Source organism: Rhinopithecus bieti, unplaced genomic scaffold (assembly GCF_001698545.2).
Source record: "Rhinopithecus bieti isolate Rb0 unplaced genomic scaffold, ASM169854v2 scaffold_18153, whole genome shotgun sequence".
NCBI classification, from domain to species: Eukaryota; Metazoa; Chordata; class Mammalia; order Primates; family Cercopithecidae; genus Rhinopithecus; species Rhinopithecus bieti.
Window position 1 is genome coordinate 2,426,178 of NW_016809139.1, and position 26,588 is coordinate 2,452,765.

The 26,588-nt window shown below is 56.4% G+C and overlaps 1 protein-coding gene and 1 long non-coding RNA gene across 2 annotated transcripts in view; both read right to left on the minus strand.

Annotated features, from left to right (window-relative positions):
• Positions 1-355: 355 nt before the first annotated feature.
• Positions 356-26,588, minus strand: part of PDXK (pyridoxal kinase) — a 39,460-nt gene continuing 13,227 nt past the window's right edge. The window contains exons 2-11 of the mRNA XM_017888742.1: positions 22,666-22,720; positions 15,350-15,454; positions 13,755-13,838; positions 10,923-10,969; positions 7,922-8,007; positions 6,461-6,506; positions 4,346-4,457; positions 3,211-3,347; positions 838-904; positions 356-662 (exon numbers count right to left, since the gene is read on the minus strand). Coding sequence (XP_017744231.1) covers positions 550-662; positions 838-904; positions 3,211-3,347; positions 4,346-4,457; positions 6,461-6,506; positions 7,922-8,007; positions 10,923-10,969; positions 13,755-13,838; positions 15,350-15,454; positions 22,666-22,720 — 852 coding nt within the window. The 3' untranslated portion in view covers positions 356-549. The remainder of the gene's footprint in view (positions 663-837; positions 905-3,210; positions 3,348-4,345; positions 4,458-6,460; positions 6,507-7,921; positions 8,008-10,922; positions 10,970-13,754; positions 13,839-15,349; positions 15,455-22,665; positions 22,721-26,588) is intronic.
• LOC108539822 (uncharacterized) lies at positions 17,798-19,577 on the minus strand. The gene has a single exon (XR_014485115.1). It is a non-coding gene; the product is annotated as an uncharacterized LOC108539822 (long non-coding RNA).

Here is a 26,588-nt window from a genome sequence, read left to right on the forward strand (position 1 = left end):
CCTCAGGGACTACACGAGCAGCAAAGTAAGAAACAAAAGTTCAAGTGCAGGAACAAAGAGGCTATGATCAGAATGACAGTCAAGATATCTGGCAGAATTCTTTCTGACCCCAACCGTTACCACCCAACTCCTTCTCAGAGATGCAAAGACAGAGGCCATCCAGGCCCAGTCCACGCGCAACATGGCCCGTGTGGTAGCGGCAGCCAGGGCCCACTCGAGGCTCCAGGCGCAGCAGGCTCGGCCTCACCCACTCACCCTCCCACATGGAATGCCTCTGAGTTGGCAAACAGGGGCCTGTCTTCCCAGAGGCCCAGGAGCCTTGTGAGGAAGAGAGCTGGGTTTTCAGATCACAAACTTCTGTGACCGCTTTGTTATTTTCACAAAGCACGACTGGCACATTTCACAATGAAGACCAGCAGATGCCAGACACTCATGAAAGAAAAAAATATCAAGTTTCGGTCATGGCTCTAAGGCAGCCGTTACATGTTTTCACAGGGACAAACATGGAGACACCAACGCGCTGCGCATCACGGGTGAGCGGCGCGGCCCTCACAGCACCGTGGCCTGGACGACGATCTCCGGGTCCTCGATTTCACTTTTGCTCTGCACCATCCGCAGCTCCAGCTGCATGGGGCTGGGCTTCACTCCTTCCCCGGCCTGGGCTGCGGGGCAGACAGAGTTCCCATCTCAGAGGGGCTCCCACTGCTGCCTGCTGCCCCCACTCTCAAAGGCGACACCAGCAGGAGACACTGGTCACACCTTCGAAACCAGCACATGCCGGCTCTTCTCTCCCACCCACTTCAGGACCCAGGAGCCCACGCAGCCCGGCTGCCATACCTTTTGCACACTGGATGGTCCTCTGCAGAACGTGGTGCAAGGCAGACACGGTCTTCTCACAGGCCACCTGCAGGGAGGAGAGACTTGCTGTGCCCCTGGCCCACTCACGACACCCGACGTGCCCATTGCTGCTAGGAGGGGATTTCCAGTGAACACAAAGGCCGTCCTGCTCTCCGAGCCACCGGGGAGCCAGCTCTGCCAGCACACGTGCTGAGCCCTGGAGGACAGGCCACGGACTGTCCACCATGGAGAGCCTGGAGGGCTGAGCGGATGCCTGGTCCCAGCCACCAGCTCTGGACAAGAGATGGCTCACAGAAGGGACAGCCTCATGACCTGCATAGAACCTGGCAGGCAGCAGGAGCTTGGTAAGAGTGCCCAGAATTAACTCCTTATAACGAGTCTACAGGGGGAAGCGCTCCTGCTGAAAGCCCAGCCGATCATCACTCGGTGATGCCTCAGAGTCAAAGGTGCTGGGGAAGCACGGCGAACTCGCTCCCTGACTCCACAAGCCTGGGCTGGCCGAACCCAGAATGTGACCTTGGGTGGCCCGGCAGCGAGGCCTCCTCGGGGCACCAGCTGGCACGTTTCTGCTGCTCTGCACCACCAATTAAACACGGCAGGCCTACTTAATGGCCCTGTTTAATTGCCCTTGAGGGGCCAGAAGGGACAGAATGAGGGGGCTGTGCATTCCAGCTCGGGGTGTGCAGAGGGCTAGTCCCATGGGAGGCGAAGGGCCTCAGTCCACCTCTTCCATTTTACACACCAGGACACTCAGCTGAAACTGACTTGTTGGGGAGGAGGTGTACCCTGGGGGACACATGGCCCCTTGAGGGGCCCGGCAAAGACAGGACAGGGAGAGCCACCTGCAGGTCCTGACCTCTGAACTCTTCCTTCCCCGGCGCACCCAATGGTGACAGAGGCATCCTGTCTTCCTCCTGCCACTTCCATGGCATCCCCGCCCTGCCCCACATTCCAAAGGGATGGCAGGCCCCTCCCTCCTACCTAAACCCACTGCAGACGCAGCAGGGAGCACCCAGGGGAGTTTAGGGGGCTGAGCCCAGGGGCTGGGGACCACCTCAGAGCACAGCAGGGGTCTGGACAGTGTTGTAGGAAGACACACTCCAAGGGTATGAGGACTCGGCTGACAAAACCACCTGCCAGGGCCACAATGCAACTGTGCTGCACGCAGCACAGGAGGTCACGAATCTGAGCGCCACAGTTGCAGCGAAACTCCTCTGTCCCCACTGAGCTGTGTGCTTAACCACGGGACACACAAGAAAGGCTCACAAGACCTCACATCCCAACCTGCCATGCCAGTCGACCAGCAGACCCACTCCGCCCAGTGTCTAAGCAAAGCCACCCGATCTCTACAAACCTGTAAAGCAGGCAGACACCCCGACAATGCTGGGAAAGAGCTCTCCACACCTGCCTGGACCCTGTCCTCAGCGTTCCGCCTACTGTCCCCGATGGGCGCTCTGGCCTTTCAGTCCCTCCNCAGGGGAGTTTAGGGGGCTGAGCCCAGGGGCTGGGGACCACCTCAGAGCACAGCAGGGGTCTGGACAGTGTTGTAGGAAGACACACTCCAAGGGTATGAGGACTCGGCTGACAAAACCACCTGCCAGGGCCACAATGCAACTGTGCTGCACGCAGCACAGGAGGTCACGAATCTGAGCGCCACAGTTGCAGCGAAACTCCTCTGTCCCCACTGAGCTGTGTGCTTAACCACGGGACACACAAGAAAGGCTCACAAGACCTCACATCCCAACCTGCCATGCCAGTCGACCAGCAGACCCACTCCGCCCAGTGTCTAAGCAAAGCCACCCGATCTCTACAAACCTGTAAAGCAGGCAGACACCCCGACAATGCTGGGAAAGAGCTCTCCACACCTGCCTGGACCCTGTCCTCAGCGTTCCGCCTACTGTCCCCGATGGGCGGCTCTGGCCTTTCAGTCCCTCAGGTCACTGCCATGGTCACACTGGGAAACGCTGTGGGTGCCACTCCTCCGCAGCAGCCCCCAGGTCACCAGGACACAACAGCTCCATGCACCCCACAGCCCTGCGTCAACGCCAGACGGACGGCTTCTGAATTCGGGTGGGACCCCCGTGGGTCTGTTCTGACACATCTCCCACCTGAGCCCCCACAGACTCTGATCATCCCTAGGTCCCAAATAAGGGGAGATGGGAGGCAATCTGAGGGTGACAGGTGCAACTCCACAGCCCACGGCCCAGCTACTGCCCTGCCCCGCAACTGGGGCCGGCACTCAGGGCCAGGCCCTGTCAGCTCAGCAGGGACCCCCCTAGCAGGACTCTCATACTCTGCTCCCCACGAGGTGCCGTGGGAGTGGGCGAGGAGGGGAACGGTGGTGTGGCTGACCTTGAGGTTATTGGGGTGCTTGTGTGTCCACGCCAGGAGCATGGCAGCAAACAGGTCCCCAGTGCCCACAAAGACGGCGTCCACCTTGCGAATGTCCATCCGGATGCGTTCCATCACCACAGAGCCAGCGGGATTCCCTAGGGGGAGAAGATGGGCCAGGTCACTGAGATCTGCCGCTCCTCTGCCAGGGCCAGCCTCCCCGTCCCTGGTCCTCCTGGGCACAGTGGCAGGGAGGGTCACGGGGCAAAGCACAGGGTGGCCTCACTCAGGTTGTAGGGGCTCTGGGCCTGCATGGGGGCCCCACCACCGCCGCAAGGGAAAGACGGCAGCCTCAGAGAGCCACAGCCAGGCCGGCCTCGGGGGTCGCCGTGCAACTCCCGAGAGTAACAACAGCGTGAAGAACTAGGAGACGTCTGCACGCATCCAAGTGTGTGTGTGTCCACATGTGTGTGTGCATGTGTGCGCGTGTGCCTGCGGGTGTGTGCCTGCGTGTACATGTGTGTGCCCGCATGTATGCACGTGTCCGTGTATATGTGTGCGTGTCCATGTGCGTGTGTGCCCACGTGTGTGCTCGTGTGCATGTATGCCTGTATATGCCCGTGTCCACATGTGTGTATCCATGTCCACGTGTGTGCCTCTGTGTATGTGCATTTGTGCCTATGTGTGTGCCCACAAGGCTCCCATGTCCAAACAGAGAGAGAGCGGCGAGGAGGCCACAACTGTTCTCTCGGGGCCATGGGTGTGAACTCGGGGCCACTAGCTTAGGGCATGGCCCCAGCCTTCTGTGTCATTTTCACACTGTTCAGAGAATATCAACCCAGTGGTATCTGTGTAAACAATCAGCACAGCCAGGTGGACGGGTCCTCCCAGTGAACTCAGGGACCCAGTCCGGCTCCGAGGGAGGCCTATGACGCTGGGTCCGTGGAAGCGGGTTGCAGCCAGGCCATTCATCAAGACCTGTGCGGTCTTGGGAATCCCATCCGATCCCCAAGAGCCTGTAAAATGGGGGTGTCATTCCAGTGCTGGATAAGGCATAATTTTCATGCTACTGAACCCAAAACATTCTTGCAGCCCCAAAGGACGCCTTCCACTGGGAAGAGCAGAGGAGGCCGCGGTGCATGAAGGGGGCACTTACTCCTCCTCTGGCTCCCCAGGACAATCAGGTAGTCGCTGCCCTGCGGGGAGGGCAGGTTGGAGCTGGTGATGACCACGGTGTCGGGGCCCATAGAGTGCAGCATGTCCATCACCTGGCAGCGGCATGGGGAGCGTCAGCCACGGCAGGTCACACCCCACTCCCCCAGAGCCCGTCACACCCCACTCCCCCAGGGCCCGTCACACCCCACTCCCCCAGAGCCCGTCACATGCCACTGCCCCGGGGCCCGTCACACCCCACTCTCCCGGGGCCCGTCACACCCCACTCCCCCAGGGCCCGTCACACCCCACTCCCCTAGAGCCCGTTCTCAATGGTGGCACTCCCGGAGGGGAGACAGCCACCTGGTCAGCCACCATCCTCCCCAAACTGTCAGCCCAAACTGTGTGGGTCCACACAGGTGACTGGTGAGGTCCTCCCCATCGGGGGCTGGGCAGGTAAGTGGACAGACGCACGCCTGTCCTGCAGCGGGGAGGAGCTGGCCCTTCTGTACTTTGGTTTTTCTGTAACTCTCGTGGAAACTGTCTCCACTGCACGGCTGCCTCAGAGCAGGCAGCACGTGTGCACACACACATGTGCTTCAAATACACATGCGCATGCACACACACACGTGCTGTACACACACACGTCCATGCACACACACACACACACACGTGCTGCATCGCCACCCAGCACATGTCCATAGCAGAATCTGGACCCTGCCCCAGGGCCAGCTGACTCTGCAGCCCCAGGGCCCAGTACCAGGTCAGCAAAAGGCCCCCGAGTGGGAGGAGTGGCGGCTGCAGTGGCCCATTCCCAGGACCAGGCTCCTGGGCTGTGAAGACAAAACTCAGGGTAGGCTCAGGCTGCTCGGGAACACAGCCCAAAGCACGTGGACTCCTGCTGCAGTCTGACAGTGTCCGCACTAAAATGCATGTTGAAACATCGCACCCATGTGGCAGTATTCAGAGGGGGTCCTCTGGGGCGTGATTAAGTCATGAGGGCTCCCCTTTCTCTGTGCCTGATGAGAGGGCTGGGGGGAGCAGCATGGGCCCCTCAAGCCCCCCGCCGTCCACAGGTGAGGATGCAGCAACAAGGTGCAGTCTGGGCAGCAAAGCAGCTCCCGCCAGACCCTGAGCCTGCCGGCGCCTTGGTCTTAGACTTCCCAGCCTCCAGAACTGTGGGGAACAAAGTTCTGGGTTTTGTTTGTTTGTTTGTTTGTTTGTTTGTTTTTGAGAAGGAGTCTCACTCACTCTGTCGCCCAGGCTGGAGTGCGGTGGTGCAATCTCCAATCTCAACTCACTGCAACCTCCGCCTCCTGGCTTCCAGCGATTCTCCTGCCTCAGCCTCCCCAGTAGCCGGGATTATAGACGTGCACCACCACGCCCGGCTAATTTTTGTATTTTTAGTAGAGGTGGGGTTTTACCATTTTGGCCAGGCTGGTCTCAAACTCCTGACCTCAGGTGATTTGCCCGCCTCAGTCTCCCAAAGTGCTGGGATTACAGGTGTTGAGCCACTGCATCCGGCCTAATGTTCCGTTTTTCATAAATCACCCAGTCTCAGGCATTTTGTCACAGCAGCCCCAACAGACTAAGATGACTCAACCAAGGCTCAATGCTAGCGTGACACCCACGGTCCCCAAGTCCCAGAGAAAAAGGACTTTGAAGAAACTGCACCTTGGGCGGCTGCATCTGTTCCTGTCGAGCCTCCAGCCTGCCTTTCCCAACAGCCTGCCCTTCCCAACAGCCTGCCCTGCAAATTCCAAACATGCCCAGGAGCCCCTAAACAGCTCAAGCCACCGCCTTGCAGTATCTCTTTACACACAGGCGTACATATACGACACACACACATGCACACACGCACACGGACACGGATACACACACACGCGCACACGCACGCACGCAAGCACACACGCGCACACACACACATGCATGCACACACATGCACACACACACGCACACGCGCACATATCCTGCTGGTCTCTGGAGGCTCCTGACTGGTACAGACGGTTCAGTCACTGCTGGGGACAAATGACGCAATGGTGCCACTCAGGCAGCCTGTCTCCCGTTCCCACCGTGAGTGGCACATCTGCCCCACACAGGCCCCAGAGGGCCTCCTTACCGCCAAGGCTTCCTCCTGGCTGTGGATCTTCCGGCCACTCAGTAACCTGGAAGACAGGCAGGGGCAGGCAGGCGGGGACAGGTGAGCCTCTCTTCTCCAGGTTGTGTGCTGACATTCCCCAAACTACAGCGGCTCTGGAAAGCCTCATCCCCACAGGCAGCTACTGTTCGTCCACTGGCCACCACGGGCCGGGGCCTTTGCAACATGTGGGGTTTGCTTCTAAAGGGGACCCTTGTATGACAGGAGTCAGGCAAGGCCCAATCATGGCTGCTGTTTATACGTAACCAAGGTGATGGACAGCAGCCACGACCCTCACTTAAGGCCATGCCATAGCGCAGGGTCTCAGCATGGGTGACTGACGTCCATACAAAGTCAAAGAGCCACTAACGATTAATGCACGCAGGGGCTGCCCATGGCTCAGGGGTCTCGAGTGAGATGCCACCGCCGAGTTTGGACAGGCCCAGGTCAGGGATCCCAGGCCTCCAAGAGTCCAGGCGCGCCCCACCCCTGCGTGAATGGAGGACTCGGGACCAGGCTCAGGGCCGGGTAGAGCTAAGCTATGACAGGCACCAGCCTCCTCAACAGGCAGCTTCACTCTTAATGGCACTGGGGCGCTGGCGGCTTCCCCTTGGTGTCTGATTCTTCAGCTGGGGGGCCATGCACCCAGAGAAAGACCTTTTCAAACTCGGTATCAGACAGGCAGGCCCAACACACTCCTCTTCCCCTCACAGGCTAGCAGGTGACCTGGCCGCCTGTGCTGCCCCCACCCTCCCTCCGCTGTGGTGGCCCAGGCAAGCCCACAGCTCCCCAAGTCGCCCCTCCCCTTCCTTTCCCAGGGGCCCTGCTCCTCAGGAAGGCACAGGGGCAACAGAACTTTCCCCATCGCCCATGGCTGCCGCCACCAAAGGGAAGGCGTAAGCCTGGGACCCAGGTGGGCAGGGACTTCTCCAACCCAGGCGCCCCCACCACATCCTGCTCTAGTATCAAGGGGCACTCGCCCCGCGGCAGGACCTTCCTGAGGACCCCTTCGTAAGCGGAACAGGCAGCCCGAGGGCAGAATGGAGACCCTTCTGGCACGTTCTCTGCAGCTCTCCCTGGGGAAAGACTGGTAGCGTTTGCCATTTAAAATGACTTACTCTGCTGGGCACCCTGGTTCATGCCTGCAGTCTCAGCACTTTGGAAGGCTGAGGTGGGTGGATCACCTGAAGTTAGGAGTTCAAGACCAGCCTGGCCAACATGGTGAAACCCCATCTCTACTAAAAATACAAAAATTAGCCGGGCATGGTGGCTCACGCCTGTACCCAGCTACTTGGGAGGCTGAGGCAGGAGAATCGCTTTAACCCTGGAGACAGAGGTTGCAGTGAGCTGAGATTGTGCCACTGTACTCCTGCCTGGGCAACAAGAGCAAGATCCGTCTTGAAAAATAAATAAAGTAAAATAAAATAAAATAAAATGACTTACTCGGCCTCAAACTCGTTGGGCGTGATAATGTCTGCAACCGGCACCACTTTTTCTTTGTAGACGGGAAGGAGGTCCTCCGGGACATACTGGCGAACAAAGGAGACAGGAGGAGAGGCCGAGTCACTGGGAGGGAAGCATGCCAGGGGGCGTGGAGGGAAGCCCACCACAGAGTACTCCCCAAAAAGCCCCCTGAAGTCCAGGATCAGGGGCCAGGCCGCCCGATTGTAGAGACAAGCTGTTCCCACCACAGGGGCAGCGTGTGGCTGAGGCACACTAGTGCGGGGAACCCTAAGTGCTCCAAGGGGCCGAGGGAGGACGCAGGCCGCACAGTGGGTACCCGCAGAGGGTCTGGGAGGAGAAGGAGGTAAAGGAGAGAGGGAAGGAGGGAGGAGGGAGATGAGAAAAGGGAAACCTGACGGGTGGATGGAGCGGCCCCGGTCACCTGGGGAGGGCTGAGGGGTGCTGGCCATGCCCATCTGCGACTGGGAGCCCAACCCGCCAGCTCTTCCTGGCTGAGTCAACGCACCCTTCATCTACTTGTTTTTGTCTAAGTTGTCTGACAAACAATTCAACACATGATTTTTTGTTTTGTTTTTTAAGACAGAGTTTCGCTCTTGTTGCCCAGGCTGGAGTGCAATGGCATGGTCTTGGCTCACGGCAACCTCCACCTCCTGGGTTCAAGTGATCCTCCTGCCTCAGCCTCCCGAGTAGCTAAGATTATAGGCACCCACCACCACGCCTGGCTAACTTTTTTGTATTTTTTTAGTAGAGATGAGGTTTCACCATGTTGGCCAGGCTGGTCTCGAACTCCTGACCTCAGGTGATCCACCCACCTCAGCCTCCCAAAGTGCTGGGACTACAGGCCTGAGCCACTGTGCCAGGCAACACGAGTTTTCTTTAGTGATCAAATTTAAGCTGGAGCCAGTGCGAAGCTCTGGAAGAATTTTACAGGCTTTATGGAACACTTCATCCGTCCCTGCTGTCTGAGTGGCCTGAGTTTCCAATCCCTTCACTTCACTTTGCTCCCGGAAATTGCCCTTGGAGATCAGAGGCCCCGCAGGAGGCACCTCTGCACCGGGTGCTCAGAGCACGCAAGGTGGTCACGCACCGGCCGCTGCTTCAGACATGGCTTAGAAGGCACTAAGGATGGGTGGGTGGCACCTGGATGTCCCAGATCTGTGGGCCAGGAAATGGAAGGAAAGCTCTTTAGAGCCCCATTTTGGGTAGGGAGGCCCAAGCACACCCCGTTAACCTCACGGAAACGGGAGAGACGGGGTGACCGCCCATCTGAGATAGGAGCTCGTGTTCAGGCCACTCTCGTTCAGGAAAACGAATGTGATCAAAATCAAGGGGCCAGATTCCGTCGCTGCACTGAACCGGACAGTGGCCACAACTCTTTGTGATCCAAACACGAGTATCTGCCGAGGGTCGGCAGAGCCCACGCCAGGGAGCACCATGAAGGGAAGGCAGAGAGCTGCAAGCTGGGGTCCTGCAGGACAGGTGCAGGGCAGGGAACCTTCCAGAGAACAAGCATGGGAGAAAGTGGACAGACAGACGCTGAGCAGACCTGCCCGCCCCACCCGGTTAGAGGCCCAACAACAGATATCCTGACTTCAATCACTGACGCAGCGGGGCAGGCAGGGCTCAGGCCCAGGCGTGCCCTGTGCCAGTGAAGAAGCCCGCTGTGCTCAGTGAAGATATAGCAAGCAAACAGACGCACTAGACACTACGACAAAGAAGGCGGATACTGAAACTGCCTGGGCGCTGAACGGCTGAGTTAAAAACCCACAGGCAGCATCACCTTTGGGTTCCTTCCGCCTCTAAATTCTAGGCTTCTGGACTGGTCACAGTGGATCTGTTCTCCATCCACTTGATCCGATGTCCAGGTCTGTGGGCTGCAGCTGCTGCTGTTACTATACAGCTCACCGGCTCAGTGGTTTCTACATTTCCTTTGTTTTTTGAGATGGGGTCTTGGTCTGTGGAGTGAGTGTAGTGGTGCGATCTCGGCTCACTGCAGCCTCCACTTCCTGGACTCGAGTGATCCTCCCACCTCAGCCTCCCAAGTAGCTGGGACTATAGGTGGGTATCCCCACACTCAGCTCATTGTTTTGTATTTTGATTACAGATGCTGGGGTTTCCCCATGTTGCCCAGGCTGGTTTGAACTCCTGGGCTCAAGTCAGCCACCCACCCTGGCCTCCCAAAGTGCTGGGATTACAGGCGTGAGCCACTGCACCCAGCCTGGTTTCTACATTTTTAAATGGTTAGGGGAAAAGTCAAAAAAAAAAATGACATTTTGTGACACATGAAAATTATAGAAAATTCAAATTTCAGTGTCCACAAATGAAATTTTATTAGAAAATAGTCATACATGGCTGGGCATGGTGGCTCATGCCTGTAATCCTAGCACTTTGGGAGGCCAAGGCAGGTGGATCACTTGAGGCTAGGAGTTCGAGACCAGCCTGGACAATATGGTGAAATCGTATCTAGTAAAAATACACAAATTAACTGGGTGTGGTGGTGCACACCTGTAATTCCAGCTACTTGGGAGACTGAGGCATGAGAATTGCCTGAGCCCGGGAGGCAGAGGTTGCAGTGAGCTGAGATCGTGGCACTGCACTCCAGCCTGGGTGACTGAGTGAGACTCCGTCTCAGTAAGAAAAGAAAGAGAAGAAAAGAAAAGAAAAGAAAAGAAAGGAGAGGAAAGGAGAGGAGAAGAGGTCATCCTGTTTGTACACCTCTTACCTGTGGCTGCTTCTGTGCTCTAATGCAAACAGCTGTGGCAGGGCTGTGTGGCTGGCAAAGGCGTAAATATTTATCTACTATCGGGCACTTTATAGAAAATATGTGGGTCCCCTTTTTCCTTCCTAACAAGGTTTGTCTTTTTACCCCTGGACAGAGAAGTCCCACCAAGTTAGACACTTAAGAGACGTGGGTCTGTCTTCTGGCTGGACACGAATAGCTCCACTCACACTTTTAAATCACACACATGAGATTACTCACCATCGAGCCTTCGCCATCCCTCTTGTCACCCAAGACTGGATCACACACTGCAGAGACACAAGGACACCTTATCAGCAAAGGCTACAGCTGATGAGTAAGAAACCCTCAACATTTCTTTCTTATTTTATTTTATTTTATTTTATTTTATTTTATTTTATTTTATTTTATTTTTTTGAGACGGAGTCTGGCTCTGTCGCCCAGGCTGGAGTGCAGTGGCGCGATCTCGGCTCACTGCAAGCTCCGCCTCCCGGGTTTACGCCATTCTCCCGCCTCAGCCTCCCGAGTAGGTGGGACTACAGGCGCCCGCCACCTCGCCCGGCTAGTTTTTTGTATTTTTTAGTAGAGACGGGGTTTCACCGTGTTAGCCAGGATGGTCTCGATCTCCTGACCTCGTGATCCACCTGTCTTGGCCTCCCAAAGTGCTGGGATTACAGGCTTGAGCCACCGCGCCCGGCCCTTTCTTCTTTTATTTTTTAGACAGGGTCTTGCTCTGTTGTCCAGGCTGGAGTGCAGTGGTACACTCATGACTCACTGCAGTCTCGATCTTCTAGGCTCAGGTGATCCTCCTGCCTCACCCTCCCAAGTGGCTGAGACCACAGGCATGCACCAGCACACCCAGCCAACTTTTAAATGATGTGTACAGATGGGTTCTCACCATGTTGCCGAGGCTGGTTTTGAATTCCTAGGCTTAAGCGATCCTCCCACCTTGGCCTCCCAAAGTGCTTGGAACACAGGCGTAAGCAACCACATTTGGCTTTTTTCTTTCTTTTTTTTTTTAAGCTGCCAAGTTGAAGTAGATATCTTCTCTTTTTTAACTTTTTAATGTGGTAAAAAATATATACCATAATCTTTGCCAGTTTAAGCATATTTAGGCGTACAATTCAAGGGCATTAAGCACATTCCTGCTGTTGTATAACTACAACCACTCTCCACCTCCAAAACGTTTCACCTTCTCAAACCGAAACTCTGTCCTTATTAAACACTCACTCCCCATTCCCCCAGCCCTAGGCCCTGGTAATGTCTAGTCTGCTTTTTTTTTTTGAGACAGAGTCTCGTTCTGTCACCCAAACTGGAGTGCAGTGGCGTGATCTCGGCTCACTGCAACCTCTGCCTCCTGGGTTCAAGCAATTCTCCTGCCTCAGCCTCCAAAGTAGCTGAGATTACAGGTGCACACCACCAGACCTGGCTAATTTTTGTATTTTTAGTAAAGATGGGGTTTTACCATGTTGGCCAGGCTGGTCTTGAACTCCTGACCTCAGGTGATCCACCTGCCTCGGCCTCCCAAAGTGCTGGGATTACAGGCGTGAGTCACCATGCCAGGCCTTAGTCTGCTTTCTACCTCGATGAATTGGCCTATCATGGATATTTCAGATAATAGAATCATGTAACAGTTATCCTTGGGTGTCTGGCTACTTTCACTGAGCATCATGTTCTCAAGTGTCATCCACACTGCAGAGTGTGTCAGAATTTCCTTCCTTTTCCAGACTAATACTCCATTGGATGCACGGACATTTTCTTTGTCAGCCATCAATGGACACAGCCTGTATCCAACTTTGGTCACTGGGAATACGCACATCCGTCTGAGGCTATCTCGGATCTATGCACAGGGCGGAATTGCTGGTCATGTGGTGTCCGTGTTCCGCTTGCTGGGGAAATGCCAACGTGTTTTCCACTGTGGCCACACCCTTTGATACTCCCAGCAGCTGTGCATGAGGGTTTCTGCATCCTCGCCCACACTTGCTATTTTCCATGTGTTTGATGACAGTCATCCTAATTGCTGTGAGGTGCCATTCATCACTGTTTGTCACCCAAGCAGGTGCAGCGGCTCCCTTCCTCTTCCTGGTCTCGAGCACACACAATCCGGGCCTTGTACATCTGTCCCGACAAGCGCTTTCCCTTTGGGCAACGGTACACAGCGTGGCAAACCATGTGCTGGGCCGGGCCTGCCCTCTGGCCACCCAGGAGACCTGTGCCCCAGAGAGAGCCTGTTTGCAAGGTTGGGTGACACTGCCCCTTCTTCCAGGTGGCAAGATGGACTCAGCACTGCCTGGCCTCTAAGGAAAGATCGATCTAGGCAGATGCCCCAAAGACTTGGCCACTCCCTAGCCTGGCCCAGCCTGGGTATGACCCTGTCCTCCCCCACTCCCTAGCCTGGCCCAGCCTGGGTATGACCCTGCCCTCCCCAACTCCTTAGCCTGGCCCTGCCTGATGAATGACCCTGCCCTCCCCCACTCCTTAGCCTGGCCCTGCCTGGCATGTGACCCTGCCCTCCCCCACTCCCTAGCCTGGCCCTGCCTGGGTATGGCCCCTCCTTTCTCCAACTCCCTAGCCTGGCCCTGCCTGGGTGTGACCCTGTCCCTCCCTTCTCCAACTCCTTAACCTGGCCCTGCCTGGGTGTGACCCTGTCCCTCCCCACTCCCTAGCCTGGCCATGCCTGGGTGTGACTCTGTCCCTCCCTACTCCCTAGCCTGGCCCTGCCTAGGTGTGGCCCCTTGCCCCCTCCGCCTTTAGGGTCAGTGGAGTCACACAACAGTGCTGCCTGGGCCCCAGGCCTTCACACAGCAGCCCTGCTATATGAGCACACTGACACCCCTTCCTGTCTCACACCAGCCACACAAGACACCAAGGTCACCTGCAAACGCTTCTAGCCCAGTGGACTTCAGCAGGCCCACATCTTCAGAGGCCTGGCAGACATAGCTCACTGTCCCGGAGAGGCAGGGCATAGAGGGGTGCAGAGGAGGAAGGAGGCTAAGACTTCCTTCCCGGGCTCCCACGCCAGCCCTACCCTGTGTGGGGCCACACAGCCAGACCCGAGGGTGGGCCCCTGCCTACCGTATACCAGCCTGGGGTTCTGCTGTTTCAGCTCCCGCACAATGTCCACCACCATGGCCAGGAACGACTTGTCCCTCGTATAACCTTGAGGGGGAGAACCCAGGTTACCCTCAGAAAACAGGAGACTCACCACAATCAACCGTGGCACAAAGAAAGAGAAGCACCAGCAGACCCTGCACAGGGGTGGCGGGGGAGGGAGGCGGGTGCAGGCGAGGTGTCCCCACAGGGCTCGGGGGCTGGGGGGAGGGAGGCGGGTGCAGGCGAGGTGTCCCCACAGGGCTCGGGGGCTGGGGGGAGGGAGGCGGGTGCAGGCGAGGTGTCCCCACAGTCCAAAGCTACTGAAGGCAGACCCTGAAGCATTTCCCAGCAGAAATGCCGTGCTTCACGGGAACGAACCCACGGGCGAGAGGCGAAGGAGTAATCTTTCCTTTATTTATATTTCTACTTTCAGTAATAAGCATATGACACTTTAATTCAGTCTTATTTATTTTGAGACAGGGTCTCATTCTGTCCCCCAGTCCAGAATGCAGTGGTTCAATCACAGCTCACCGCAGCCTTGAACTCCCAGGCTCAAGCTCCCACCTCAGCTTCCCGAGTAGCTGGGACTATGCCCAGCTAATTAATTTTTTAAAAATTTTTGGTAAAGACAGGGTCTCATTATGTTGCTTAGGCTGGTTTTGAACTCCTGGCCTCAAGTGAGCTTCCCTCCTAGTCTTCCTGAAGTGCTGGAATTACAGGTTTGAGCCCCTGTGCCTGGCCTTATATATGACCTTTAGACATGTAGAGAGGCCGGGCACCGTGGCTCACACCTGTAATTCTAACACTTTGGGAGGTTAAGTGTTTCCTCTAACCGTTTACAAATGTAGAAACCAGGCTGGGTGCAGTGACTCACGCCTGTAATCCCAACACTTTGGGAGGCCAGGGTGGGTGGGTGGCTTGAGCCCAGGAGTTCAAGACCAGCCTGGGCAACATGGCAAAACCGTCTCTACAAAAAAAAAAAAAAAAAAGCTGGGCGTGGTGGTGCATGCCTTTACTCCCAGCTACCTGGGAGGCTGCAGCAGGAGGATCACCTGAGCCCAGGAGGTTGAGGCTGCAGTGAGCTATGACTGCGCCAGTGTACTCCAACCTGGGCCACAGAGTGAGACCCTGTCTCAAAAATAGTAATAATAATAATTATTACAATAATAAACACGTATAGAAATACAATTTTTTGTTTCATCAGAGAGTTGACAAAGGATGCCAGTGTACCAGGTAGCAGCCTGTCACCTAACTGAGTGTCCCACCCACCTGTCCTGCCCCGGTCAGCGTTCCCAACACTCTGCCTGCACCCTCCCCTGGGCACCAGAACCCCAGTGTGGCCACAGGAGTGGGGGTGACTTGGCACAGCCAGGACAGTCATTGTCCAGGCAGGCACGGCGTGGCCAGGACCCCCCAGGCTATCGGGGGTGTGACGGTGGCTTGGGCACGCCAAGGCCCTCCTTGAAGGAGCAGGGACCCGAGATGGGCCCAGGGTGGGGGTGCTCTGGACCTCCCTGAGCCCACCCTGGCTGGAGTGGGGTCTGTAGTCCCCTGCAGGGGCTCGCCGTGGCACCCACCTGTGAGCACGTAGTCATATTTATTCACGTTGTTCAGCTTCAGGCCTTCGTACAACTCCTGCAGCTCATCTGAATTCAGCACTTGGCCCTTCCAGTGGGCATAGCCTAGAGGCAGAGGAAACCATGGGGGGCTCAGACACAAGGGGGCCAGCCGTGGGGTCGCGGGCCTCCCTCAATACCCGCCCACTCTCCCTGACGCTGCCTGGTGGACAGCTCCTCCCCATGGACTGGCACAAGGCCCGCAGGAGATCACCAGGCACAGTGCTTGGCAGGTCCTGACAGCTGTCCAGACCGGACGCCTCAAGTCCCTGTGAGCCCCCGACCCTACACTGTCAGGGATTGTTACTACAGCCTCAGTGGCCCCCACCCTCCCACTGCCAGTTCCTGTGGGAGCTGCGTCCCAGGTACAGGCGGGGCGTGCGGAGAGACACACCAGCTCACAGCTGTGTTGCTCCCCCATTGCTGTCCGGAATGCCCCGGCTACTCTCTCCCCACAACACCACAGCCTCTTGTTTCCCAGAGCCTCCTGCATGAGCTCCCAGCTATTCAGGCCGGGGTGCTCGGCCACTGGCCACTGTCACCCGGACACCCTGGCAGGTAAGGCTTGTTACATCCCCACCCCAACAAGCTTATTAAGGTGCAATTAGAGCCGGTCTTAGATCAACTCCTGAGCAAAAGACAAATGTAAATGAGAATGAGGCCTCAGCCCAGGTGTATACAACCTGCCCTTGGCCCGCTGGGTTGCCAGGGTGAAGTGTCCACCCCAGGCAGACAGGCATATCAAGGTGTGAGGACAGACGCATCGGCTTCCTGCAGGTGGGACCACCAGCCCCCTGGGAGCCCTTCCTGCACTGTGGGACCCAACCACAGCTCCAGCTCAAGGCACGCCCAGGGGGCAGCCATCCACACAGGGTGGGGTCCACCATGGAGACCCCACATTCGCCATGCCTCACATCGAGGGGCTCCTGGTCTCCTCCCACGTGCATCATCCTCTAACGCATGCCTTTTTCAGCAAATAAGGAAAACTCTGACGTATGGATTCCTACAACAGCAAAGTCCAAGTATCACGCACTGGTAGGTCACGGCCAGCTCTGAGCCCACACGCCATGCCCTGTGGCTAAGACCCCCTGAATTCCCACACCAGAGGACGGCTCCATGGCTCCTGCCCCTCAGGGCCCTCCTGCGTACCAGTCACTGGCTCCCACTGGCAGGGATGCCTTTGGGTTTCCCCAGGAGCCGTCGTACGGGAGCACATGTGGCGCAAAAGTACTGAGACTGCCATCAGAAGCAATGCTCCAGGCACGGTGCCGCATCTGGGGTGTGCATCTGGGGGCGCCTGCCCTGTGCTCTGCCCAGGACACCAGAGTAGACGCACTGAGGGGTGGGTCTGCCAGAGACCAAGCCCCTGATGGACTGTGGGTTAATAGTCACTGTGGGTTAGGAGGGGCAGGGGGTATCCACCGTGGGCAAGGTCAGTGCCTCACACCGCAGCCTGCCCCTCCGGTACAGGGTGTGTCCTGGCGAGGTTTCTGCCAGGCCGGGACGAGGTTTGGGATGAGGGGTAGGAAGAGGGAGGCAAGCAATGGTCTCTCCTGGTCCTTTCTGCCCTCGGATTCTGAATATCTTTCCAAGCAGGATGGGACTCACCACTGCTGGGGAGGTGACATGGCCTGGCTGTGTCCCCACCCAAATCTCATCTTGAATTGTAGTTCCCATAATCCCCATATGTTGTGGGAGGGACCTGGCAGGAGGTCATTCAATCATGGGGGCGGTTCCCCCATCCCTTTCTCCTGATAGGGACTGAATTCTCACAAAAGCTGAGGTTTTAAGGGACTTTTAAAACCCTGGGCCCCTCACTCTGCACTTCTCCTTTCTGCTGCCATGTGAAGAAGGACGTGTTTGCTTCCACTTCTGCCATGACTCTAAGTTTCCTGAGGCCTCCCCAGCCCTGCTGAACTGTGAGTCCATTAAACCTTTTTCCTTTATAAATGATCCAGTCGCAGATACACCTTTATTAGTGTTGGGGACCAGCCTCAACACCACCCATAGGGTACCCAAAGTCCGGTGGTGACAAAGGAATAAGAGACAGGTTAAGAGTTCATAAAGGTGGGGCTGGGCACAGTGGCTCATGCCTGTAATCCCAGCACTTTGGGAGGCCGAGGCGGGCGGATCATGAGGTCAAGAGATTGAGACCATCTTGGCTAACACGGTGAAACCCTGTCTCTACTAAAAATACAAAAAATTAGCCAGGCGTGGTGGTGGGCGCCTGTAGACCCAGCTACTCGGGAGGCTGAGGCAGGAGAATGGCATGAACCTGGTGGGTGGAGCTTGCAGTGAGCTGAGATCATGCCACTGCACTCCAGCCTGGGAAACAGAGGGAGACTCTGTCTCAAAAAAAAAAAAAAAAAAAAAGAAAGAGTTCATAAAGGTGGGAGTCCGGGGGCCAGCTGCAAAATGGAGGCTGCGAAAGGCACCGAGCTCTGGTGTCCACACTATTTATTGAGTACAATCACTTAGATCTAAGAAGCAGACGTTTGGGGCGAAACGGTGAAAGGGAGGCAGTACGTCACAGGCGTAATCTATAGCAATAGCGGTTTAAAGGAATCTCCTTTGTGTTCAAACAGCGTATCTTTAACTTATCAGAGAGCAGCTAGTGGGAGCGGCTTAACCAGGAGCCTGCACGTCTGTCCACATTCCAACGCTTTCTCCTTGAACACCGTGTTTACAGATAAGAGAGCGGGTCTCGCTCTGAGCATGGGAACATGATGGCAACTAGGAGGCTTTCCTCCTCACAGGCCTCTTGTGGCTTTCCGCAACTTATTGTCCCATTTTTTTATGGCCAGTTTATACAGGTACCTTACAGGCCCTTTTCCCAACAATTAGCAGTGTGAGAATGGACTAATACAGGGTGGCATCGGGAAGGACTGCAACCAGGTGGCTGCAATTCTCCTACTGTCCTGGGCACTGGGTCCAAAGTCAAGGCGTCTCCAAGGCTGGTTCCTGAGGCCTCTCCCCAGGGCTTGCAGACAGCGTCAACTCCCTGTGTCCTCATGGCTCTGTCCCTCTGTGTGTGTCTTTGTCCTCATCTCGTCTTCTTACAAGGACACCAATCAGCTTGGATCAGGGCCCACCCAGAGCCCTGATGGCCTCTTTTAACCTGATGACCTCTGTAGGACTCCATCTCCAAATCCAGTCCCACTCTGAGGTGCTGGGGTTAAGGCTGCAACATGAGAATTTGCAGGGATGTAATTCAGCCATAACAGCCGTGAGGAAGGGGAGACATCCAGCACTTGGCTGGGTCTCAGACACAGGCCCCAGGCTCCTCTGAGGCCCAGCTTCCTCTCGAAACAGGGGGCATGGTCTTACACCTCTCGGTGGCCTCCTGCCCACTGCGGGAGGTGGGATGAGCCCAGAGCCCACAAGAACCTTCTCAAACAGGGGAGGGCACTTGGATCTTGTGTAGAACTCATTCCATTTACAGATGAAAAAACAGAGGCCAAACAAGCAGCAACTTGGGCAGCCCAAGGAACCTGGCACTCCTGTCTGACTCCAGCCGGCCAGGGAGTCTGGGCCGTGCCTGGCCCCTCGCTGGTGTCCATTGGCAGGTTCCTGGCCCTGGCCTTCTCTAGTCCTGCAGCTCCTTGTGTTCACACCAGCTGCCCCTTCCCTGCAGCAGGGACCACCAACCCCAGCAGCAGGTCACCTGTCCCACCCGCTCCGGCTCCACACTCCAAAAGCCAGGACAGCGTGACCCGTCCACCCGCTGACCTCCAGCTCTGCAGGCTCCTTCCCAATGCCCTCAGGCCAGGAAGCTCAGACAGGAAGCTCCAGGAAATCCTCTCAAAGGGGCCATTGGGCATGCTAGCCTCAAGGCAGAGGCTCTGCCAAGCCTGGCTGCCCTGGGCTTGGGAGGCACAGCTCAGAGTGTGGAAAAATGAATGGGGGTGTGGTGTGGCCTCAAGGGACACGGGCCCAGTCGGGGGAAGGTGCACAAGTGCGAGCAGCAGCCTCAAGGCGGCGAGGCCTGCACCAGGTGGGCTCTGCAGGCACTTGGGGGCTCGGCTTTCCCAGCCTGATGGGCGTCAGGGAACCAACGACGCAGCTTATGTGGAACACTTGTGTCCCCGCTGGGAGTCTGGCTTTGTGGCCCATCCCAGGCAGAAGCTGCCCACGTGACCACCCCAGTAACAACCCTGGGTAGGAGGTGGGCGTGGTGGTGCACACCTGTAGTCTCAGCCACTCAGGAGGTGGAGGCAACAGATGGCTTCAGCCCAGGAGGTCAAGGCTGTGGTGAGCGGATTGCACCACTGCACGTCAGCCTGGATGACAGAGACCTTGTCTCTACAAAAGAAAAAAGAAAAGACTGGACGCGGAATCTCACGCCTGTAATCCCAGCACTTTGGGAGGCTGAGGGGGCAGGATCGCTTGAGCCCAAGGAGTGCAAGACCATCCTGGGCAACGTAGTGAGACTCTGTCTCTATGACAAATAGGAAAATTAGCTGGGTGTGGTGGTGCACACCTGTAGACCCAGCCACTTAAGAGGGTGAGGTGGGAGGATCTCTTGAGCTCAGGAAGTCAAGGCTGCAGTGAGCCACGATCGCACGACTGCACTCCAGCCTGGACGACACAGCAAAAAAAAAAAAAAAAAAAAAAACCAGAAAAGGAAAAGAAAAGCCTGGGCAGAGTCGCGAATGAGCTCCGTGGCAGCATCATCCCAGCTCCTTGCCAAATGAAGTGCAGCCTGTGTGACCCCACCTCCAACTCCTAGGTGCGCACTGGAGACCTGAAAACACGTCCCCCGCAAAATGTCTAAACAAACGTTCACGGCAGCAAGACGTGCAACAGCCACAAAGTGGAAACAGCCCCATTGTCCGCAGGGCTGCTTGTGGCTGAGCTCACGTGGCCGGTCACACAGGGCATGAGCTGCGTCCTGGGCACGCACGATGGGCCATGTGGCAGGAGGAACAGGACAACGTGGCTCCCCAGACAGGCCGGGGAGCGCGGCCCTGGAGCCAGGGTGGCCGGAGCAGAACAGTCCCTACAATGTGTGAGGCCCGTGGCGCGAGCAGAAGTCTTTCTTTGTGCATGATCAGGCCTAGTAAAATGCTTCCCGGAGGTGAGTTTGCTGAAACATAAGCACCTCTAGCCATTAGACAGAGGGTGGGGGGAACAAAAAGGAAAAACAACAACAAAAAAATTCAAAAACCAAAGAGCGCCTCCAACTCCGTCGACGTCTGTGGAACAGACAATGTCATCGTGAGCACTGTACTCCAGTGGGTGGCACGGAAGCCCAAAGGGGCTGGGGGGCTGCGTGGAGGAGGCCGAGACCCCTGTCCCGACCACTAGCTCCCGTGGCACCCAGGACAGGTGCACGACGCACCTGCCTCACTCCCCAGCAGCGCAGTGTGGCAGGGGCGAGGGAAGGGGAGCAGGCAGAAGGGTCCCAGTGCAGGGGAGTGACGCCTGCCCTCACTCCCTAGGGAGTTGCCCCTGAGCCACAGAGATGGCGTCAGGGAAGCTACGCGGGGGCCTCCTGATCAGGCCGCACAGACAGCTGACCCCGAGAGTGTGGGTACAGGGTGCCGGGAGCCAGCCCACAGCCACAGATGGAGCTGGCTAAGGGGGTCCTAAACCAGCAGGACTCCCATGGCATCTGGAGGAGGCTGGAGCGGGGGGTCCCAGGAACCACAGGCCGGACTCTGTGGGAAGGGACGTCCCCAGGCCGTTCATCTGGTTCTGCAACTGCGGAGGCTCCCAAGCGCCTGGGGTCCTGTCCTCATCCCAGCCCTCTGAGGGCAGGCCAGAGACCCCTTGTGTGTCTCGGGAACCTCGGGTCAGCCAGCCCACCTCCCACTGAGAAGCTTCCACCAAGCCTGGAAGGCATCACCAAAGCCCAGGGCGCTCCCCGCATCCTGGAATCCACGCAAGGGCAGCCGGGTCTATGAGGATGTTGAACCAGCACTTGCGGAGCACAGCATGGTCCCCAGAAACACACCCAGCACCCTGCTTTAGAGTCCAAGCCAGTTAGCTCACTCGCTGAAAAATCCTAAAACAGGGCAGCGAGAGCAGCCAGGAGGAACAAGTGGGTTCAGGGAGGCTCCTGGAGGGCCTGAGTCTTTGGGGACATCTCCAAATCTCACAGCACCCAGTGTGCCCAGCAAGCAAAGGCAGGAAAGGGTTCCAGCAAGAGCTGGAGCCTGTCCATCTGCACCGCTGAGAGCTGGAGTCTGTCTGTCTGCACCGCCAAGAGCTGGAGTCTGTCCGTCTGCACTGGCCAAGCAACCCTTTCCTCTCACTTAGCATGTGTTATGCCCGCCTCAAGGGAAACCACAGCACTTCTTCCTGCTCCCAAAGGTAGGGGCCAGGCCCTCCCACATATCCCATTGATGCTGTGCCAGGCTGTTTCTGGGACGTTCTGTGCTCCCAAGGTTCCGCCTGGGTTCAGAGAAATTTCAGGGGAAGCGAGGTGGGGTTTCAAAGAACAGAACAGCTTTGTTCTCCTGCCGACAAAGCCGTATAGAGACCACAGAGAGGAGGGAGGACTCCATGCACCTCCACCTCCAGGCCATGGGGCTGGGGGCGTGGAAAGCATGGCCTGTGAGGGGCTTCTGAGGCCGGCCACCCTCAGTCCCCTGAGCCAGCAAACTCCTCAGCGTCCCAGTGCGTGGAGACAGATGCACACACAGGCCCCGCAGCACTGCTGTTAACAGAGAAAACCCAGAACCACCTACACGTCCCCCAGCACAACCACCCCATGGGGCACCCTCCTCAGCTCCAGGAGGCAGGAACAGGCACCGCGCAGGCAGACCGACAGCAGGAGTCACACGGCTGTGCTCTGGGCCAGGCCTTGGTCCAAGCACTTTACACAATTTACCTCATCAACTCTGGCAACCTCACGGCGGCTGTTAGGATTGCCCTCCTGTTTTACAGAGAAGGAAACTGAAGGACTGAAAGGTTCTGCCACCGGCACTGGGTCACGCGGCCCCAAAGCAGCCAAGCTGAGTAACACATCCCCACTCACAGGTGAGGCCACCCAGGCCTACGCCCCGATGTGCTGTGCAGGCTGCTGTGCAGACCCCCAGGACTCCAGGTCCCTGTCCACATGAAAGCCCCGTGCCTCACTCCCACGCTCCGCCCCGTGCCTCACTCCCACGCTCCGCCCTGTGCCTCACACCCACGCTCCGCTCTGTGCCTCACACCCACGCTCCACCCCGTGCCTCACTCCCACGCTCTGCTCTGTGCCTCACTCCCACGCTCCGCCCCGTGCCTCACTCCCACGCTCTGCTCTGTGCCGGCTGCTGGAGCCAACACCTTACCTGTGTGGTTTGAAAACTGGACAGAGTTCACCGCATCGACCTCAAATCCCAAAACCTGCAAGACAGAGAAGGAATAGGTACGCATAAGAGAGCCAGGTCTGAACCCCAGCAGGCGCTGACTTAGAAGAGGGGAGTAAATGAGCCCCGGCCGGCATGGGACCCCCAGGTGCAGGCCGGAGGGCCGACGTGTCAGAGCAGGCGGCTCTCCCCGAGTCACACGTGACATTTGCACGTGCAGGGCCTCCCATGTCTGGAGCTGGGTTTCCCTCTCTGGGGAGCAGCCAGCCCGCGAGGGCATCGCCCGGCCCACAGCACCTCCATGGAGAAGCACTTCATGAATCATTCCAGAAATCGCACCCAACAAAAGCACTCAATAAGACTAATAAACTGAACAATAAAACGAAGACAGTACCCGTCTGTCCAGACACTGAACAGAGGCTGCGAGGCTGTCTCTGCCGCGAAAATGTGGGCATCTACCTCACCCCTTGGAGGAAGCCAGGCCAAGGGCCCCGTGGGCAGCACACATGGCTGAAAAGCCTGAGTGAGACACAGGGAGTGGGTGCATGAGGACAGAGAGGGAGGGAAAGGGTGAGGGTTCCAGACAGATGGAGAGGGAGGACAGAACCCACGGAGCGGTGGCTTCCTTCCCGTATCTCCAGGGGCCAAGCCTGCCCTCCACTAGTTTGGGGGGCCATCCCCACCCTCTCCCGTGCACCAGCAACGCCCCAAACCCTCTCTTCCTGCTGCATCTGGACAGCCAACCACCCTTGAGTTCCACCTTCATGTTCAAAGCCAGGCAGTGCCACCTCTGGTGTCAGCACTAGGAGAGCGGCTGTTTCCAGGGAGGGAGTCGGGGGGTGGTGGGGAGGGGCTTCTGGGCCTTCTCAAATTTGTTTCTTCACTGGGTGGGGTTTGCGTTGTGATAATGAGTTGAGCTATCTGCTTAGGATTTGTATTCACCAAGGTCTTTCTCTGAAGTCAGCATTATCACTAAACTAAGGAAACACATTAACAGTCTTAGTAATCTAAAAAGTTAACATTAGCACTTTGCAGCCAGGCGCAGTGGCTCATGCCTGTAATCCCAGCACTTCAGGAGGCCGAGGTAGGAGTACAGCTTGAGGTCAGGAGTTCAAGACCAGCCTGGGCAACATGGCAAAAACCCTGTCTCTAAAAAAAATACAGAAATTAGCCGGGCGTGGTGGCACACACCTGTAGTCCCAGCTACTCGGGAGGCTGAGGTGGGAGGATCACTGAGCCCAGGAGATGGAGGCTGCAGTGAGCCGTGATGGCACCACTGCACTCTAGCCTGGGTAACAGAGTGAGACCCTATCTCAAAAAACATAAAAATAAAAACAAAAAATAAAATTGGCACTTTGCAAATGCACTAGCCCGAATCCACAGCCTCTATATACAGATGGCTTGCAGTATTTCCAGTCCTTTAAAATTCTAACCGACTGTGAAGAAACAGATATTAAGCAACGATGACACAAATCCTGAAAATCCTGCCAAAATATTCTGCTCCACTGCTTCTGGGTGTATAGATAATTAATCCTTTGGGGCTGGCAAACGTATCCGAGAACGAAGTCGCTATTTTCTGCTTTTAAATGAGAGCACGAGCGAGCTGAGCCTCTGGGCTGGCATCTCCATTTCACACACCCCATCAAAATCAGCCTATTCATCAGCATTGCAAGCGGGTCTGGATGCTTCCAGAGTCTACCCATCCAACTTCACGTGCAAGACAAAGCCAGACTCAGAAGGCGACAATGCATGGGGGGCTGGGGGGTGCCGAGGTCCAGGACAGGAGCCTGGGACCCCAGAGAAAGGGGTCTCCCGCTGTTACACTCGTCCTTCAGCTGGAACCCATCCTTCTGTGCTGGACCGTGCCTCTGGAATTGGCATCTCTGTACAGCAGTGGCTCCCTCCCAGGCACCGCCAGGAGGTACCAAGAGTGTGAAACTGAAGCCTGCGAAGAGAATGGGCTTCTGCCAGCGGCACTCTTCTTCCCCAGGGGCTCTTCTCCCCGCAGGGGCAGTGGTAGTGACCGTCCCTTCCCATAGCAGCAGCAGAATCCGCTTTGGGGCTTTCCCACCACCGGCAGAATTCCTCATCACATGCCCCCACAGACCGCCAGCACCCGCCAGCTGGCAGATACCCGCCTTCCCAGCTCCAAGTTCTAAAGAGCCCAGCAATTCTCTCTTATCCCAGGGTCAGCTGCGTGGAGCCGATGCTGGCAGGGTCTCCTCCACAACACCTGTGTTCCCTTTTTGCCTTCTCTGTTTTCTCAATACCTGGCTGAACAACGGCCTCTACAATTGTTGCTCTGGTTTCTGTTTCTGGACTGGACCCTGCCTGATACACCTCATCTTTCCCCACTCCCCAGGGAGCCAAGGACAGACTGGTTCTTGGCCCAAGGTTCAGCACAGCAGGCAGCTGGGCTCTCCACAACGCTCCCCTCGCGCCCGGGGCGTGGGCCTCAGTTCCGTCTCCTCCACAGACATCACAGGAAACGCCTTCAACAGGGACAGGCCGGTGCCCTGTGAGCAGCCCTGCTGACTGATGGGACCAGCTTGGGATCCCCGTTAGGGACAGCATCGCTGGTCTGTGTATGTGGTCACCTTATTTTACAGTAAACCCTGTCCCTACAATGGCCTATGGGGCTCTTCGGTGGCAGAATTCTAAGAATGACCTTCAGGGATCCCGCTCACCCTCAGGCAACCCCCGAGTGTGGGTGAAACCTGTCAGTGTAATGAGATCTCTCTTCCATGAGGATCTTCTTATCCAGGAGAGTCTAAGTGAATGACATGAGCCCTTAAAAAGCAGAGTTTTCTCAGGCTGATGGGCAGAAGGAAAGATTAGAGATTGGAAGTTAAAGAAGGACTCAACGACTTTGAAGACGGATTGGGTCACGTGATTGCCAGATGCACTAGTGTAGGTCAGCTTTACATATAGTCATTATTAAAAACAGTCATGTGGCCAGGCACAGTGGCTCACACCTGTGATTGCAGCACTTTGAGAGGCTGAGGCTAGAGGATTGATCACTTAAGGCCAGGAGTTCAAGACCATAACCTGAGCAACATGGCATGATTCCATCTCTATTAAAAAAAAAAATTGAGTCATAAAACTTACAATTATGTAAATTATATTATTATTATTTTTTGAGACAGGGTCTTGCTCTGTCACCCAGGCTGGAGTGCAGTGGCGCAATCATAGCTCACTACAGCCTTGAATTCCTGGGATCAAGGGATCCACCCTCTTCAGCCTCCTGAGTAGCTAGGACTACAGGTGCATGCTGCCACACCCGGCTCATTTTTATATTTTTTTGTTGAGACAGAGTCTCACTATGTTGCCCAGGCTGGTCCTGAACTCCTAAGCTCAATTAATTATCCTCCCTTGGCCTCCCAAAATGCTGGGACTACAGGTACCAGCCACTGCACCCAGACTACATAAATTATATTAAAAGCAAACTTAGGCCAGGCGCGGTGGCTCAAGCCTGTAATCCCAGCACTTTGGGAGGCCGAGACGGGCGGATCACGAGGTCAGGAGATCGAGACCATTCTGGCTAACACAGTGAAACCCCGTCTCTACTAAAAAAATAAAAAAAACTAGCCGGGCGAGGTGGCGGGCGCCTGTAGTCCCAGCTACTCGGGAGGCTGAGGCAGGAGAATGGCGTAAACCCGGGAGGCGGAGCTTGCAGTGAGCTGAGATCCGGCCACTGCACTCCAGCCTGGGCGACAGAGCGAGAGTCCGTCTCAAAAAAAAAAAAAAAAAAAGCAAACTTAATAAATATTCTAGCCTCACTACTTCCTAGTTTACTAGCAATTTACCCTATCTGTTGTCTACTGAGCTCTTTGTGTCTATTGAGTCTAGAGGGAGGAACACGACATGATGGAGGCTGCCGCGCAGCTCTCTCCTAAGCACACTGG